Genomic DNA, 18,938 nt, shown 5'->3' on the forward strand with positions numbered 1-18,938 from the left:
GGATGCCTAATGAGGCACTAATTCACTCAAATCAGAAAATGTAGGTCAAAGCCAGCAACAGTATTTATTATTGAGTGATTGTCCTTAGCAGCCTGGGCAAAATAGGGAGACTGAGTCTCAAAAAACAAAAATAAAAAACACAGTGCACTAAATAAGAAAAAGCAGCTGCCAATGGTTTGGAAGTGAAAATAAAATTACCTTGCAAACCTCTAAAAAGTTCAGGACTTTTGGTTCACATAATCTGCCCTCTAATATTGTTTTCCTTTTCTCTATAATGCACTATAATCTCAATTAAATGTGCAGCTTAAATCTCCATTCATTTTTTTACTGTCAAATCCAAATTAAGGTTATGAAACCTTGATGTTCCCTGTCAAGTCTGTCTTCCTTCCATTACAATTTTCACTGCTAACATTCAAGTAAGCAGTTTTGGCACAGATTTGAAAGGTCATTCTGGTTTTAATACATTTTCCCCTACAAGTACAGAAAACAACCATTTACATAAACAGTTGTTTTCAAAGCAGCAATAGAAGGGGAAGGGAAAGAAACAGCATGGCTGGCTTCCCTTCCATTCAATTTTATGCTGGAGAATGGCTTGCTTAGGGAAGAAATAGGTGAGGAAAATAAGGGAATTGATCTCAGCCCCTAGGAAAGCCTAGTGAGAATCTCAGAGGGTTTCTGGCAGCCTCTTGAATATCTGTCCTTGTTTTCCCAAGGCTTGCTCTTCTCACCAAAGTGACAGTCCTATCAGCCCTCAGGACAACCATCATAGTAAAATTGAGCAGCTAGACTTTGTCTGGGATGCTGCTCTGGTTCCAAATTCCACTATTTTCCACCTGTTCAGATATCTAGTTCAGATTCTCTGGTCCCCTCTTCTTTTCCTCACACATATCTAACCATTTATTGCTACTCTTCATCCAATAGGGTTGCTGCCATTTACAGTATGTAACTCAGTGGGTATATGAAGGAAACTTTTTTCCTCTTTTCCTTCTCAGTTGAGAATCATTTGAGTTAGATTTGTGTATGACTCTCAGACAAACACATTCATAATAAATACTTGTTGGGTGCAAACTAACTCACAACCCAAAATCTGTCAGTCCTTAAGGCAGCATCATATCCATATCTTATATATACTTCCATCATAGTGCACTCTGTGTTTGTCACAGCACTGGCCATATGATAAGTACTAAATTATTTGATATTTGATTATCCACATAATCCAACTGGTTAGCAACCAAATACCTCACCTGTAACTTGGTGTGTATTTCTTCAGGCATCTCCTCTCCATAGGTCTTTAGTAGTTCAATAGTTTGCTTCAGAGGTTCAAACATGTGATCTGTTGCTATTTGTCTCTCTTTGACCTTCATTAAGTGTCCCATGACTGCTACAAGACCATCATAATCACCTTCTTTTAGAGGCTTTGTTAAACCTGCTCTAGCTTCTTTCATGAAAGTTTCTAGATCAGCCAGGCTAAAAAAAAAACAGTAATTTGGAATGTGGTCAATAATTTTGTGATTTATAATCAAATTTATAACCAAAGAAGATAATAGGGCAAAGAGACATCCAATTAGGAAAAGGGACAAATGGGCACAAGTAGAAAGTATTGACATACATGATAGGAGTACATATTGGAAGATATCTATTTATTTTAATAGAATGTTCTTTGCAGGCAATAAGTAGATTAGGGTAGGAAAATATTGCATGCATGGGGAACAATAGCTGAATAATGAACAGGGTGAAAACTTCAGACAACTAATAGCCTCTAGGTGAAATGGCTACCTCAGTCTGAATTCTTCCACTTAACTGGAGATATTCTGTCTTTAAAATAGGATGAGCTCTCAGACACTAGGATTCCCAGTTACAATCTCCTTTTACCTTAGAGCAGTTTTAGGCCACACTTTCTACCTTCATCAGTCTTAATGATATGTGAGACCAGGTCCTGAATTATTTTAGAATTTCTACCTTGGATCCCTTTTCTTGGATCAGACTAATGACCTGGACTAATACAAATTTTACTTTCCCTATTTTAGGAAAATTGTTCAGTAAGTTTAAGTGGAATCATAGAATACTATGGCTCCTCAGATATTTCAGAGAATATGGACCCCTCATTTTGCAAATAATAAACTATAAGAATGATAATGAAATTTATACTATGTAGGTATCTATCTCTTCAGAGTAGGATGGCATACTAAGACATTTCAGCAGACTAACAAGTTTTTGGTTTTCATTTTCAAGATAGATGTCACAAATCAAGTAAGAGTGAATTTAAAATAAAAATATTGGAACTTCCTACCTATTAGTAACATGGTCACTCAGATGCTGCTTAAACATAAGGCTCCACCGTTTAATGATATTGAGAAGGGCTTGCTTAAATGGACGGCAATCACTCTGTAACCAACCATTAAATATTTTGCTGTTCTCAAATTTGGAGACTTCCTCATAAAGCTTCTCATAAGAATCAATCTGAAAAGCATAAATCGGTGTCACAATAGAAGTATAAAATGAACTAGTGGTTTTCTTAGAAAGCACAGAGAATTAAAATCTTTTGAGTGTGGCTTCTTTCTATAGTTGGGAAGGGCAAAACTCATAGAACTCCTGGTCCAGCATCATCTCAAAAGTCTAGGGTGATTCTTAAAGTACCTATGGTGTAGGAAACTCACTACAAACAATTCCTAATTATCCATATTGATGAAATGGTATAGAGACCCAACTAAAATTATGAAAAACTCAGAAAACTAAGAAATTATTTTCATTTGCCTTGGAATGTGTATGGCTTGTAGTATTTTTTCCTTTCTAATTGTGTTGGCCTAATTTAAAAAATTAATTTGTATTCCCTGACTCAATCTTATTTAATATAAAGAGAGGATAGAAATGTTTTGAGTTGCAGGGGGAAGCCAGAATCAGATTAGAAATTTCTACAGATTACCTGCAAGGTGGATAAGGTGATTTAGACAATCCACCCCCACTCTGCCCCACCTAACATCAATAATAATTTTAAAATTCCTTCGTGGTGCCTTAATTGTTGTCATTTTAATGTTACCTGCTGCTGGAACTGTGGCAGAGTTGGGGGCGTCTTAGGGAGACTTTCTTCAAGTCGGGCATCTAGCTCTTCTTGTGTGAACATGTGTCCATAAGTCAAAAAGAGCTGCATGAAGTCACGGAGGTTATCTATCCATAAATAAGAATATTTCTCAAACGAATCTTGATACTCCTCAGCCTGTTTCATGGCGGTATAAACTTGGTTTGTCACATCTTCTCTCATTTCTAACAATTCCGCATTGTCTTCGAGGTCACTCTGAAAGAGTAAAGGCAAGGAAGTAAACAGACAAATTCACATTCAAATTAGCTTTTTTTCCCCCACTGGGGAATTTAATCAATGAAAAGGCTGCTAGCCTTAAAAAAATGGAACTGGGAGATTTTTTAAAAGTTAAAATAAGCCTTTGGAAAGCAATCAGTATGGTGGGCCTTATTCTCTGCCTGGTAGAAAGAAATGGAGTTGGCTATCTGAGGTATTGAATGTTGGCAAGAAAAGTCATAATGGTTCTTGATGTAAGCTAGTTAGATCAGGCTCCTTCATCCCAAGGAAGCAACACATAGAAACAACTAGAATGATTGATGAATATCCATGAGAGTTTTCTGCCTTCCCAAAGGTGATAAAGTTTCTAAGAAGCAACAATTCCCTTTGTATTGTTGTTATTTTCAGTCATCTTAATCATATCTGATTCTTTGTGACTCCATATGAGTTGTTCTTTGCAGAGATACTGGAATGGTTTGCCATTTCCTTTTTCAGCTCATTTTACAGATGAGGAAACTGAGATAGATAGGGTTAAGTGACTTAACTCACAAAGTTAAGAAGTATCTGAGGCCAGATTTTAACTTTGGAAGCTGAATCTTCCCGACTCCAGGTTCAGAGCTTTATCCACTGTACCACTTAATTGCCCCTTTATGTATTTTAGTGTAAAAGAACATGGAAGGCCAATTGTCATATTATTTCTATGTAGAGCCAACCTTTTGAGTGCAATTATACTTGCAGGTTCCATTTCCTAGAGAGGACAAAAATGGGGGCAGCAGGTGTCAGACTATGCAAAAGACTATAACAATATGGAAGGAACTAAGGATTTATATAGTGCCTACTATGTGCTAGGTACCATCTCACTAGGAGATTTTACAAAATGGATCCTCAATTGGATGCTTTACAAATTGGATCTCACTGGATCCTCACAACCATCCTATTAGGTAGGTATTATTGCCATTTTTCAGGTGAAAAAATTGAAACCAACAATGGAAGGGATTTGCCTAGCTTCACACAAGAAATCTGGAGTTGTCTCTAAATAAACTCTGTAGTTGGCTCAAGTTGAATGTCTTTATTCCTTCAAATGTTGAACCTGATTAGAATTATTCTGCCTATAAATAAACATGACCCTACAATATCCATGGGGGCTTAAAGGCAGATAAGAGTGTGGAACCAGGAGACAGATCAAAGCAGTAACTATGCATCAGTTGCCAGAATTCAGCTGTGCTGAGATAGAACTATTTTCATGGAGTTATTTAGGCTAATAGAGAAGATAGGAAAAGAAATGTTCTCCCATTCATGTTCAGAAAGATGTGCTGCTTGGCTGTTGCTGAAGGGAAGAAATTGATAACAGCTCACAATTTCATAGCATCACAGATTTAGAGCTGCTTTGACTTTAGTCTCTTAATTTGGAAAATGAAGGAGTGGAATTAAAAGATTCTTGAGATCCCTCTTACATACAGAGGCAAGATTATCCCCTCAATTTGAGGATTTTTTTTGTCCTTACTTGTAACGAGCTGTCGTCTCCAGAAGCTGCCGGATCGCTCTCTGGGAAGAGATCTGCTGTGTCTACTCAAATCTTTCAGACAGATTCTTCTTCCTGTAGTGAACCGTTGTCTCCAGGCAGTTGCTGTTAACTCTTGTCCTTAGAAGTGACTTCCCTTCCTGCAGAGAGCCCCGTCAGGCCTGATGTAATGCAGAGAGTCTCTTCTTTCTCTGAGAGTCCTCTCTTTTATTCTCCCAGAGAATGGGCGTGGGATAATGCAAGGGCTTCTGGGAAGAACCACCCCAGCCAATGAGCTTGCCCCCTCTATCAAGTCAACCTGAGTTCTCACCTTGTAATTGTCCAGAAAACCTGAATTCTCACCTTGTCACTGTCCAGACAACCTCGGTTCTCACTTAGTAATCCTAACATCTCCCCCTTTCTTTTGATTTAGAACATAGGACAGTCATGACCTTGAAACATAAATCCATCAATATGGGAAGTATTACAGATAATTACATAAATGACCTTGAAACATAAATCCATCAATATGGGAAGTATTACAGATAATTACATAAATTACATAAGCATATAGTAACATAGTAACATAACACATGCTAGAAGCATATAACATAATCATAAATTGAAAATTTATAAATGTCCATAAGTCCATTGTCCATTAGTCTCATCTTGTGTGAGGAAGTCCAATGATTCCTGCTGGTTTTAAAGTTCTTTAACAGTCTTCTTATTATCCATGCTCTTTCAGTGTCAGATGTTTCTTAGATCTTCTCCTTTATTTTGAGGTCTTTCTCTTTTTCTGTCTCTCTCTGATGGACAAGGCGAATATGACTTGTTGGCACCCATCTGATTCCTTCTCCTGCTGAAGAAATACAAGCAAACCCTCTCCCCCAGGCAGTTAACCTATCTGGTCCCTTCCATTCACCACTTTCTGGATCTCTCCACATCACCTGGCGATTATCTAAGGACAGTGGAGATGCTCTCACTGGACACTGCCCTTCTGGTGGGTTATAAAACCTGTCTGCTGGAGCCAGCGCATCTTTGTCAAAAATTAGAAAATTAATGGTATAGAGAACTAAATTTAGAAGTTCCCTAGGGCTACCTGTGGCTCCCCCTTTCTTTTGTTTTTGGAGGAGTGTCTTAATATCTCTGTTTCTTCTCTCTACTATTGCCTGCCCTTGAGGATTAAAGGGTATGCCTGTGGTATGTAAAATCTTATACTGTGCACAAAAGTGTGTAAAATGTTTGGACGTATATGCAGGTCCATTGTCTGTTTTTATTGCTTGTGGCACACCCATAATTGCAAAAGCTTGTATAAGGAATTCAGTGACCACTCGGGCTGTCTCTTTTGCTGCTGGCATTGCAAATGTGAATCCTGAAAAGGTGTCTACCACGACATGAATAAAAGATAGACGACCAAAAGATTTATAATGGGTCACATCCATTTGCCAGATTTCATTGGGTCTCAAACCACGAGGATTCTTCCCTGGAGGGAGTGTAGGAGCATGGAAAGGAAGACAAGCTGTACAGCTTTTTACTATGCTCCTAGCTTCCTCTCTTGTGATTCCAAATTGTAAACGTAAAGCTCGAGCAGCCTGATGATATTTAGAATGAGATTCTTGTGCTTCCTGAAATAAAGGACTACTAGCTAACATGGTTAGAAGGCTATCTGCCTTTGAATTTCCATCAAAAATGGGACCTGGAAGTCCACTATGTGAGTGGACATGCAAGATATAAATCTTGCCTGGATGTTTTCTCACTTGCTTTTGAAGTTCCTTAAAGAGCTGATAAATATTGGAGGCTGCAAATTTTATTTGGGCTGTGGCAATTCTTTGTACTACACCTACTGAATAGGCTGAATCAGTAATTATATTTACGTCTCCTGGGTAATAAGTGAGAGCTAGCATGATAGCAAATAATTCATTCTGTTGAGTGGATTGAAAAGGAGTCCTGATTACTCTCTTTATGGTTAAATCATGAGAGTATATGGCACAAATATTTTCTTTGGAGGCATCTGTAAAGATTGTTGGTCCTTTAAGAGGAACCTTAGAAACCTTTTCTTCAAAAATCCATCGCCAATTATGTAGTAGCTGGGTAATCTTTAATGGAGATCCATGTGCAAAATTTGGAGCGGTGGCCAATAAAATTTGCCATTCTGGGATGTTCTCACAGCATACATTAATCTGTGCGTTAGTATAGAATGTGTATATTTTTTCAGGACTTATCCCAGATAATTGTGTTACTCTCTTAATAGCCTTTAATAGAATCCTAGCCACAAGCACTGGGTAAGGTGTAAGACTTTGTTCTGGTTGTGCTGGGAGGTTTACCCACTCAATCACTCTGTCTCCTTGATGAAGGACTGCTGTGGGTGCCTCTTTTGTAGCAAAAACTGATATTTCCAAGGGTTTTTGAGTGACTCTTTCAACCACATTGGATAAAGCCAGTTCAACTTCTCTCAAAGCCTTTTGTGCTTCTTTTGTAAGCTGGCGTGGTGAATTTAAAGCACTGTCTCCCCTTAAAATGTCATATAATGGTTGCAATTGACAGGTAGTCAAGCCTAGCATGGGACGCATCCATTGGATATCTCCTATCAATTTCTGGAAGTCATTTAAGGTGTTTAGCTTCTTTGTTCTTAAGGAGAGTTTTTGTACTGTAAGCACCTTAGGATATACTTCATATCCTAAATATTGAAAAGGAGCATGTCTTTGAATTTTTTCTGTAGCTATATGCAGTTTGTAGTACTTTAATGTTTCCATGGTCCTTTGTAGACATGCCTCTAACATTTGTTCCTCAGGTGCACATCCCAAAATATCATCCATATAATGTAACAATATTACTTTTGGAAAGGCTTTTCTTACTGGAGCAAGAGCAGCTGCAACATACATTTGGCACATAGTAGGGCTGTTTTTCATTCCCTGTGGCAAAACTGTCCATTCATATCTTTTATAAGGCTCAGCCAAATTAACACTAGGCACTGAAAAAGCAAATCTTTTCATATCCTCCTTATCTAGAGGAATAGAATAGAAACAATCCTTAATGTCTATAACCCATAGAGGCCATTCTCTTGGCAACTGAGTAGGAGATGGAAGTCCAGGCTGAAGAGTTCCCATAGTTTCCATCTGTTCATTTACTCTTCTTAGATCAGTTATCATCCTCCATTTTCCAGATTTCTTTTTCACCACAAATACTGGGGAATTCCAAGGACTTAGAGAAGGCCGCAAGTGTCCTTGGTCAAGTTGTTCTTGCACTATGTCTAATAAGGCCTGAATTTTATCACTTCTTAAGGGCCACTGTTCTACCCACACTGGTGAATCAGTCTTCCACTGAATAGGAACTGGTGAAAGTGCAGGTAGGCCTTCAACAGCAGCCCTGCCTAAAAAGCCGAAGTGCTTATTTGTAATCCTATCTGTTGTAAAATGTCTCTTCCCCACAGATTGATGGGGATTTTTTCAACCACAAAAGGAGTAAAAGCTCCTGATTCTCCTTCAAATACCCATCTCAAAGGCCTAGCACTAACTTCTGCTGCTATTGATCCTCCCACCCCAGACATATAGGTGTCTGCTTTAATCTTTGGCCAGTGACCGGGCCAATTGGCACCTCTAATAACTGTACGATCTGCACCCGTGTCTACCAATCCTTCAAATGGTATTCCGTTTATATAAATAGTAAGCATAGGTCGGTCAGCTGTCACAGCTGCTGTCCAATATATTCCTGGATTTTGTTCATTGGAGTCAAAATCTAGGCGACTATCACTAGGTTGCTTATTAGGGGTCCGTAACAATAAGCCTGATGCTACTACTTCTCCTGGTTGATAAATCACACGTTGTCTGCCTGTGTTAGTGACTGGGATATTAGATACACGTTCTCCAGTCTCCCACATCAGTGTATGGATGGACACTGTTTTGTAGGCACTCTCAGAAGGTGAAATGGTCAAGCCTACTGTGCCTGGAGGCAAAGGATCCATAGGCTCAACAGGAACAGATTTCACTTCTCCAGGGAGTATCTCGGTAGTCTCTACTGCACACAACTCTATTTTTCCTAATTTCAATCCCTTTCTTCCATCTGATTGCCTTTTGGCTGATTGATCATGTCTTAAAATTCTCTGGATGTAACCTCGGCTGCCATCATGCCCCACTTGGGGGGCTGAAGCTGGGCCCCATCTGTCATTTCCCTGGGTCAATCTACATTCGGAGGCCCAGTGGAGGCCCTTGTGACATTTTGGACATGGAGTTTTAGGTCTTCTCTCACCCTGTCTTCTCACTGTATCTCCATATCTACACTGAGCTCTTAGATGCCCAATTTTTCCACATTGAAAACATCGCCGAGTTTCTCTAGAAGGCCCTTGCCAGGAGGGACCCTGTCTTTCCACATTCATCATTGTCCGGGTGTAAAAAGCATTTGTTCCCACTGTAGCACAGCGTCTTATGATCTCCTCTAAAGGAGCATCTTTGTCTAATCCCCATATAATTCTTTTGCAAATTTCATTGGCATTTTCCTTAGCCAGATGTCTGGTCATTATTTCTGTAGCTGAATTTTCTCCAATAGTTCTTTTGACAGCAGTTTGCAAACGTCCCACAAAATCTGCAAAAGGTTCATTGGGACCTTGCTGTATTTTAGTGAAAGCCTCTCCACGATCTTTCTGTCCAGGAAGGACACCCCAAGCTTTTATTGCAGCCTTTGCAATTTGTTCATATATTGTCATGGTATAATCAGTCTGTTCTGAATTCTCTCCATACCGACCTTCACCAGCCAAGTGCTCAAAAGTGAATTGTGTGTTAACTCCTATTTCCAAATTGCATCTGACTTGAATTTTACATAATTCATGAAATTCCGCAAGCCATAATAAATTTTCTCCAGGTTCCAGACATGTCCTTGCTATGGATTTCCAATCATTCGGGGTTAGGACTTCATAAGACAAACCATCTAGTAACATTTTGACATAAGCTGATGTAGCCCCATAAAGGGTACAACCTTTTTTCAAATCCTTAATTTTATTCAAATCTAAAGGTGCATATCTTCTCCTTTTTTTACCTACAGAGTCAGTATTTTCAATCACAGGATATGCATGTATAAAATCACTTATATCCTGTCCTTCTCTCTTAGCTTTAACCAATGCTTTTTCTAATCTTGTCATAGGCTTAGGCTTCTTCACAGGCAATTCTGTTTGTGTTTCTGCCTCTTCCCCTCTTTCTTCCTCCATCTCTGAAGGTGGGGTTGATGTGGGCCTGTCAATAATCTGTTCTCTAGGCAGGGTTGAAGCTTCTTCAAGAGAATCATACCATAATTCCTCATTTAAATCCTCTTGCTCTAGGGAAAGATCTTGATCTTTCCTTTTTTCCTCACACTTCCTCCTCTGTTCATTTTTAGAACTTTTCCTTCTCCTACAACTTGCTTGATAGTTTAAGGCTAATTGAACTATGTTGTAGATATAAAATACTTCTGCAGAAATTGAACGAGGCCCATTTTTTGCTTGAAATTCTTTCATTTCATATCCCACTAGCTTCCATTTATCTACATCTATCTTTTCTTCCTCTAAGAACCAAGGGGATGTGCGTCTTAATGCAGCCAAGAGTTTAGCAATCTGTACCCAGGTTACAAGTAAACTCTGCTCCTCAATTATGTTGATTATACTCTCTATAGTACCACTCCTGAATGGGGGTGGAGCTGAGGTTGCTTCTGGGGCTGGGGATGAATCGGCTGAAGTCCAGGGATTGAATATAGCTAACATCTGCCCCATTTCAGCTATAAGAGATTCCTCGTTTAGCCCTTAACAAGTTAAGTTCCTTGTTTATCTATTAGCACGCTCACTTAATCTTTAACAAAGTTTCCTCGTTACTCACGGTTCTGGGTCAGAGAGACTGAGATCTAGATTGGAAGCTTTTCCACTGGAATCAGGACTGTGTCTGTCCCTGTTCGGGCGCCAAATTGTGAAGGTCTGGTCTAGCTCCTCTTGTCAGGATAAGCAAAAGTCCTTGCCCCACGTTGGGCGCCAATTGTAACGAGCTGTCGTCTCCAGAAGCTGCCGGATCGCTCTCTGGGAAGAGATCTGCTGTGTCTACTCAAATCTTTCAGACAGATTCTTCTTCCTGTAGTGAACCGTTGTCTCCAGGCAGTTGCTGTTAACTCTTGTCCTTAGAAGTGACTTCCCTTCCTGCAGAGAGCCCCGTCAGGCCTGATGTAATGCAGAGAGTCTCTTCTTTCTCTGAGAGTCCTCTCTTTTATTCTCCCAGAGAATGGGCGTGGGATAATGCAAGGGCTTCTGGGAAGAACCACCCCAGCCAATGAGCTTGCCCCCTCTATCAAGTCAACCTGAGTTCTCACCTTGTAATTGTCCAGAAAACCTGAATTCTCACCTTGTCACTGTCCAGACAACCTCGGTTCTCACTTAGTAATCCTAACACTTACTGTAACCCACTTTTTGTAAAAAACAAATGGATATTGGAGCAATATCAACTGGTTAATTAGCTGGGGACTTGTGAGCCAAGTTCTAGATCTCTCCCCCTTCCCAATTCCTCTGGATTATCTCCTTGATCGTAGGTGTCTCGTGGTCCACTGGCCTGTGGCTACAAAACATGTGGAGTCAAACTAGATTTAAATGTGATTTGGAGATGTTTAACATAATAAATAAAAATATAACATAACATAGATAATATTATTTGAGATTTCCTAAGTCATTTTATGACTGCAGGGATCTTCTATTTAAGCTTGACATGACATCATTGCCCTAGAACTCCAAGGTAAAAAAAAATAGGGCCTCGTTCTGACAATGTAAATGGAAGTTGGAGAAGTGGCCCAAAAGGAATGACAAATAAGTCCTTACCAATATAACAGATAAATTAAAGAAAAGCTCACCTTGTAACTCATTTTGCCTTTTGCCACTCGTTGGATCAGTTTGGCAGTGTTATATATGTCACTTATCAGACTCTCTATTAGAGTCAAGAAGCCATTTTCTGCTCCAATTTCCAGAGATGGATTGTATGTTAAGACATCTTCATTTAGTTCCAACCTCACTTCAAATAGAGGATCAATAACTTCCTGAGAACAGTTGATGCCCAGAGAAATTATTTTCTTTGAGAGAATGGGTTTATTTACTTCTAATTTTATGTGTTATTCTACTTATAGTAGTTTCTTATATAATACATTTTGTGAACTATACATGAATTTTTTTTAAACTCCAAGCCAAGTTGGCTCCAATTCCAGAAATTTTGTGTGTTCAGGAAATGTAAGCTCAGTTTCAGTTTAAGCAAAAGAATTCACAGAATAAGTCTACTACAAAAATAACTGTATTTGCATTTGTGGTGAAATACAAATAAATTTTGTATTGCTTGGGATTTTTAAAAGCATATTATTATTGTTATTTATTTTATTACAATAATATTATAATACAATTTGCTTTATCATTAATAAAACTTGGAAATTCCATAAAAATATTCATGTAGCATTCTCAAGTTTACAATAACAATTGTTCAGTCATTTTAGTTATGTCTCACTCTTTGTGACCCTATTTGGGATTTTCTTGATAAAAATATTGGAATGGTTTGCTGTTTCCTCCTCCAGATTATTGTACAGATGAGAAACTAAGACAGTAAGTAACTTGCCCACAGTCACATAGATAACTGAGACTGGATTTGAACTCATGAAAATGAGTCTTCTTAATTCCAAGATCACTACTTTTTCCACTGTTTTTTCACAAAGTTTGCAAACTGTTTTGCATATATTCTCTCTTTTCATTCCCATCACAGTTCTGTGAGGGAGGTATTGCAGATATATTATCCCCATTTTATAATTAAAGAAATGGTCTTGCAGTCATACAGTTAATAAGTATAAGAAGTAAGATTTCAGCCCAAGTTTTCCTGATTCTAAGTCCAGCACAGCATTCAGTATGCCATGCTGTCTCTCAAGGCAAATTTTATAGCTAGTAAGTAGTGAAAACTTAGGCCAGATAGACCTAGAGGGGCTGACTGAGAGGCAATTGTATTTCCCTTTTCACCGAGTTCTCTACTGTATTATTCTCAAAGCAGAAAGCATACATAAATGGCATCAGTCATCACTGAAGACTGCAGATACTTTTCCTAGTTGTCTTTCCAATGAAACAGAACCTAGGATTAAAATTGAGCTTTCTTTTTTAATTGTTTAACATAGTTTTCATGCTGATTTAAGCAGGTAAGTACCCATTCCCAAAGGTAATAGAGAAGTTGTTTAAGTAACTTCCACTTCATTTAAAGGAAATGTACTTGGCTCTTTTTAAAAATTTATCCTGATATCATAAAAGGCAGGTGAAAGCATTCCCTAATTAATGATCAGTTACCAACTTATCCTGTTAGCCTAGAGGCCTCCATGTGCATAACAAATGAGTAAGAGTGGAAGAAGAGACCCTTGACTCAGAGATCTTTCCCTTTCCAATCCATATCACTTTAACTTTTCTGCCCTATAAGGCAACAAAATAGAAATACAGGAACCAAATCAGCAATTTATACCATTGACCTTCTAAACAAAAGATGAGAAGACTAAATATTCAAAAACTTAGAAGTGACATGGAACCTACCTAATTTTGTAAGAGCCAAGGTTAATAGAAAAATGGAACAGAAGTGCAATTAAGAATGCCTAATTTCCTTGACCTCTTTGAGATTCTAGTGATTGTTAACTCTAGGAATCAGAAAAAACTCAAACTTCCTGGCCCTGTAGTAGTAACCAGTTAGAGGGCCACAGGGGTATCGAGGGATCCCAGAGGATCTTCTTAATTACCCATCAGGTTTATGTATTCTAGAAAAAAAATTTTAAAGTCAATTTTTGATAAATTTATCATTAACATCCCCTTTGAAACAAAAAATCACTTTCAAAACTTACATCTGTCATCATGTTGCTCAGAAGATACTGTAGAGATTTTCGAATAAACTGCTCAAATCCTTCTAAGACTATAATATCAATATAATCTACATAATCCTTCCAAGATTCACTTGTTACATCAGCTCTAAATAATTCCGCATTTTCCTGGAAAAGGAATTTAAATTATTAAATCGCCACTTTTATGCAGAGGAAGAGAAAACAGATAAAGCAATAGTTTTGAATGACTTATAAACATCCATGAGTATAGGCCTTAACTCCCAAGGATTTCTGCCAACCCTTGACTCCCATTATGATTGGAGTGTTCAGATACAGTTGGAGTCAGCTCACCCAACTGGAACATTGAGTCCATTTTGTTTTCTTTAGCATAAATCCTCACAGTCCTCCATTAGCTTCCCAGCCATAGAGGTTGCCTTACTTACTAATATACAATAGTGACTTCATTTGAAGCCAAAGAAAGAATGGCTTCAAGGTTGAAAGTTTATGACTTGTATCCTTTTTTGTGTGAATAAAAGTTCTCAAAATAATTTGTGTACTACCAGTATGCCTTATATTATTCTGGATTCTCTTCATTCTCTAGACTTCTTTCTTTCCATCAGCCTTCTTCCCTGAATGCCTCCATCCTTAGGTCTATTTTTCTGAAATGATAACTCCAGTTTACACCTCCATTTTACAAAGGGTCCAGGCCAAGCTCATTGCCTTCTTTGTGTTATTTCTCCATTAGAATGGGGGAAGAAAGCTCCTTAAAAGCAGGGCTATGATGGGGCGGAGCCAAGATGGCAGAGAGGACACATGCTTCATTCTGAACTCCCTTCTACCTTCACTTACTGATTACAAAATTCAGCCTCTGAAATAGTGCTTGACCCATAGAATCCACGAATGTTGGGAGTACAACAAATTACCAGCAAAAGATAATTTTGAAGATCACCAAAATATGGTCTGTCTTGATCAGGCATGGGAGGAAGCCAGTGCAGGCAAGGAGGCAGAACATGGAGGCCAGTACACCCTGAGGGGATGGGGAGTGAGGTGTAGTATACTAAGAGTGGAGAATTTGCAGGGCTACTATGCTTTGGTTGCAAAACAGTAGATCAGCAAAGAAGTTCAAACGTAGAGTATACCCCAAAATGCCAGAGTTTCACGAGACCTGGCCACACCCACCCAGGAGCAAGAGTGGCTCAGCATGATCACAATGCAGTGCTCTTTGCAGCCTGTTCGCAATGCAGCCACTGTCCATTCCTGGTCTGTAGAGGAAGCTTGGAGCCTCCTTGCTCTAAAGGCAGATCCCAATTTTTAAAAAATGAGTAAAAAAGCAAAATAGGCTCTAACTATAGAGAGCTTCTATAGTGGAAAGAGAATAGATTTTCAACCCTAAAGAGACTAATAGCAGATAGTCTTCAGATGAAGCCCCAAAGAGGAATATAACCTGGTCCCCACCACACAAGGCTCTCCTAGAAGAAATTTAAAAGGATCTTAAAAGAAAGCTAGAAGAAAAATGGGGAAAGGAAAAGGAAGTCTGCAAGAGAGTATGAAAAAGGCATATAATTCATTAAAAAAAATTTGAAAAACAAAACAACTCCCTGAACTATGAAATGGAAAAGGTAAAGAACTCCCAGGAAAACAGAATTTGTGAATTGGAAAGGATAAAAAAAAACTCCCAGGAAAGCAGAATTTGTGCATTGGAAAAAGAAAATAACTCCTTGAAAAAAGAATTGTGAAGTGGAAAAAAATTCCATAGAATAAAATAACTCATTTAAAAACTCAATTGGACATATACAAAAAAGAAGTAAAAAAAAATGAAGAAAATAACATTAAAAATCAGAACTGAGGAAATGGAAATGAATGATTAGATTAGACATCAAGAATAAGTCAAACAAAACCAAAAAAATGAAAAAATAGGAAGAAAAAAGTTAAATATCGACTTGGAGAAACAACAGACCTGGAAATAGATAGTAATATCAGAAGAGAGAGAAAGAGGGAAGAAAGAAGAAAGAAAAAGAAGGAAAAATATAAATGAAATACAAAGAAGAAAGCAGAAGGAAGGCTAAGTAAGCAGGCTACTGTTGAAATTACTGTACTAAATTTAATATATTTTTAATATATATTTTTAAAAACCAATCTATTATGTAAAAGATTTATAGAATCATGTATAATCTTTTGAAAAATCTTTGTACATGGAAATGTTTGTTTTTATAGATATTTATCCAAATCATAGTAATAAAACGAGAAATTGTGTTCTATACAACTACTAGCTGTGTGATTCTGGCAAATTTCTTAATTTTTCTGAATCTTAGTTTTTTTATCTCTAAAATAGAAATGTTAATAACAACTACAGCAGCAAATCACTTATCTCACATGGTTGTGAGGATTAAATGAGATAAAAAAGTGTTTTCCAAATATTAAAGTATTATATAAATGTGAATTATTTTTTGTTGTTGTTGTTGTTAAAGGGTGTCTTACTTTAAGGAGAATCAGAGGCCTACAGTGACTTTGTTTAGGCCACACACGTCACAGCAGAGTCAGCATTTGAAAGCTTATCTTCTACCTCCAGGTTCATTGTTCTTTCCAATACATTTATATTGATATGAACAAGATCTTCTGACTCCTGAGAATGTGCTCTATCTTTGTCAATTTATGACAAAATCTGTCAATTCTGTTTCAGCCATCAGAACAATTAGCAGGATAGCTTCAATGGCACAAGAAGAATGGTTAACTATTTTTAAGGTTGAAATCATGCTTGAACTTTCATGACAATTGTTGATTTTAAAAAAGAAATGTACTGGGGGGGCAGCTAGATGGCGCAGTGGATAGAGCACCAATTCTGAAGTCAGAAGGACCTGAGTTCAAATGTGATCTCAGATACTAAATACTTCCTAGCTGTGTGACCCCAATTGCTTCAGCAATAAATAAATAAATGTACTGATTGATTTGAAGTAAAACTCAAGAACAAGGCTATGTTTTACATCAGAAAGAATATTGGTTTAGGAACTGAGATTTGTTGTTGAATCATTTCTGACTCTTCGTAATCCATTTGAGATTTTATTGGCAAAGACAATGTTTGCCATTTCCTTCTCTACTTCATTTTTACAGGTGAGAAAACCTGAATCAATTGACTTGCCCAGCTAGTAAGTGTCTGAAACTGGATTTGAACTCACAAAGATGAATCTTCCTGACTCCACTTGGTATTCTATCCATTGTTTGAGGACCAATTGTGTAACTATGGACAAGTTTTTTAAGTTTTCTAGGATTCAATTTCCTCATCTGTAAATTGGAAGGGTTGGATTAGATGTCATCTACGCTCCCTCTCAGCTTCAGATCTAAGATCTTATAAGATAGCTATTGTTAATTTAAACAAAAATTTACTGAGTAATTTGAATGATAGCTCATTCAATGACAGCACTGGTTTGGGATTTAGAGGACCCGAGTTGAAGTCCTGCCTTTTTCACTTATTATTTATTACTTCACTTCTGAACTTCAGGTTCCCCTCTTGTAAAAAATGGGGGGTAGAAGTGTATGTGTGGGGGAAGGGAGCTAGGGAGTCTCTCAAGATCACAATCACTCTAAATCATTGATCCTAAATCATCATCCTATTTATCTTGGCTTTTTCCTCTCTAACATGGAAATTAGTTATGTTCCCAAGAATTTTTCTAGCTTCCTTACTGCAACCATGGCATGAATCTTCATTCCAGCTTCTTTGACTGCAGTGTAGCGTTTGTTGAGGTTGTTCACCCTTCCATCCAAGTCTAAAAGGGTTTCTTTTTTGTCGTCCTTTCTTTCAAACATAGGGTTGGCTGACCAATCCTGAAAGAAAAAGGCTAGAACAGGTTAGCAGTTCAGTGATAAGAAACTTCCACTGTCCATAATAAACCCAGTTTCATAATTATAGTGATGGAGGGTAGTGTGTTACTTTGGATTTCTGTAGTATGGAAAGTCTTCTTATACTCTTTAAATTTAAATATCCCATCATTGTTTTTGCTTTCCCCCAGGGTTAAGTGACTTGCCCAGGGTCACACAGCTAGGAAGTGTTAAGTGCCTGAGACCAGATTTGAACTCAGGTCCTCCTGAATTCAGGGCTGGTGCTGATTCCATTATTGTTGTATCTAGCATTCTTTTCCCTCAGCCTTTTCCTTGGACCTCCCAAGAATATCCTCCTCAAGCATCTTATTATTGACTCACATTCATAATCTGAATAATTCCTTCCACATTTTGCTTTGTTTTCTGGATCCTGGTCTCTAAGTCATATAGGATTTCTCTCATCTCTTGAATATATTCAAATACACCTTTTAAAAAAAAAGTTAAAATATTCATAGAATTAGTTTCCTTTTCTATTAAAATTTCCAGAAATGGGGGTATGACAAAATGTGTTAAAGATAGCCCTCCTTGTTGACTTTGTTGGAGACAGGAAATACTTAATTGAAGAGAGTAGAAAAGCCTTTTGCAAAAGGAACACTCAGTCTGTCCCTTTGACTAGGACTTCACTTCAATCCTTTTGATTGGGAGCTGTGTCCAAGATGATTGACAATTGAGCCAGGAAGAGGCACCCTCCACCTCAAGAAGCTATTAGTCCTGTAGAAAATCTCTTATCTCCTTCTCTTTTGAGCACATAACTTGGAATTCTTCCCATTTTCTCATGGACTTCCAATAAATCAGGGACAGTTTATTTCCTCAACCCCCAAGAATATCAACCCCAAGTTGATCAACCAAGTGAGATTGAGAAGTGACCTCCTGACCCAGATCTCCTTTAATATTTTATGTTTCTTTCTCTGAGCTCATGGTGAACTTGAGAAGTGAACATTTCAATTTTGAAAGATTTAAGAATTCTGCTTGATGCAATGATCAAGACAGACTGATAATGAAGCATGCTTCCTACTACCTGACAAAGTTGAGGGAAATGTCTGCTCAGCAGAGGCCCTCCAATTTTCACAAAAACATACTAGGTGATGTAGTATTGTTCTAAGTATCTGTTAATGCATACTTATGAGTCTTTTGTGTTTTTCCTTTGTGGTGGTAGAAAAAAGAACTTTCCTATATCTATATCTATTTTGTACATTGAAAAACTTACTAGAATTAAGGGAAGATTTACACATGATCCATAATGAGTGTTATATTTAAAAGATTTTTCTAGACTACCTGGGGAAGGAGAAGAATGATTCAGAGAGTATGAGAGAAAAAAGTCTTACTCCTCTTACTGGGATCAGGCTCTCCCAGGACTAAATATGATTCATTTGAGTCTATATACATATATATATATATATATATATATATATATATATATATATATATATATGTATGTATGTATATGTATAT

General features: G+C 37.8%; 1 protein-coding gene across 1 annotated transcript in view; it reads right to left on the reverse strand.

The window, feature by feature from the left end:
- DNAH17 (dynein axonemal heavy chain 17) overlaps positions 1 to 18,938 on the reverse strand; it is a 288,979-nt gene that overhangs the window by 202,669 nt on the left and 67,372 nt on the right. Inside the window, exons 16-22 of the mRNA XM_074260267.1 lie at positions 17,808 to 17,911; positions 17,292 to 17,432; positions 13,638 to 13,781; positions 11,643 to 11,825; positions 3,038 to 3,292; positions 2,291 to 2,460; positions 1,245 to 1,467 (exon numbers count right to left, since the gene is read on the reverse strand). Of these exons, the coding sequence (XP_074116368.1) occupies positions 1,245 to 1,467; positions 2,291 to 2,460; positions 3,038 to 3,292; positions 11,643 to 11,825; positions 13,638 to 13,781; positions 17,292 to 17,432; positions 17,808 to 17,911 (1,220 nt within the window). The remainder of the gene's footprint in view (positions 1 to 1,244; positions 1,468 to 2,290; positions 2,461 to 3,037; positions 3,293 to 11,642; positions 11,826 to 13,637; positions 13,782 to 17,291; positions 17,433 to 17,807; positions 17,912 to 18,938) is intronic.

This window comes from Sminthopsis crassicaudata, chromosome 4 (genome assembly GCF_048593235.1).
Source record: "Sminthopsis crassicaudata isolate SCR6 chromosome 4, ASM4859323v1, whole genome shotgun sequence".
Classification (NCBI taxonomy): domain Eukaryota; kingdom Metazoa; phylum Chordata; class Mammalia; order Dasyuromorphia; family Dasyuridae; genus Sminthopsis; species Sminthopsis crassicaudata.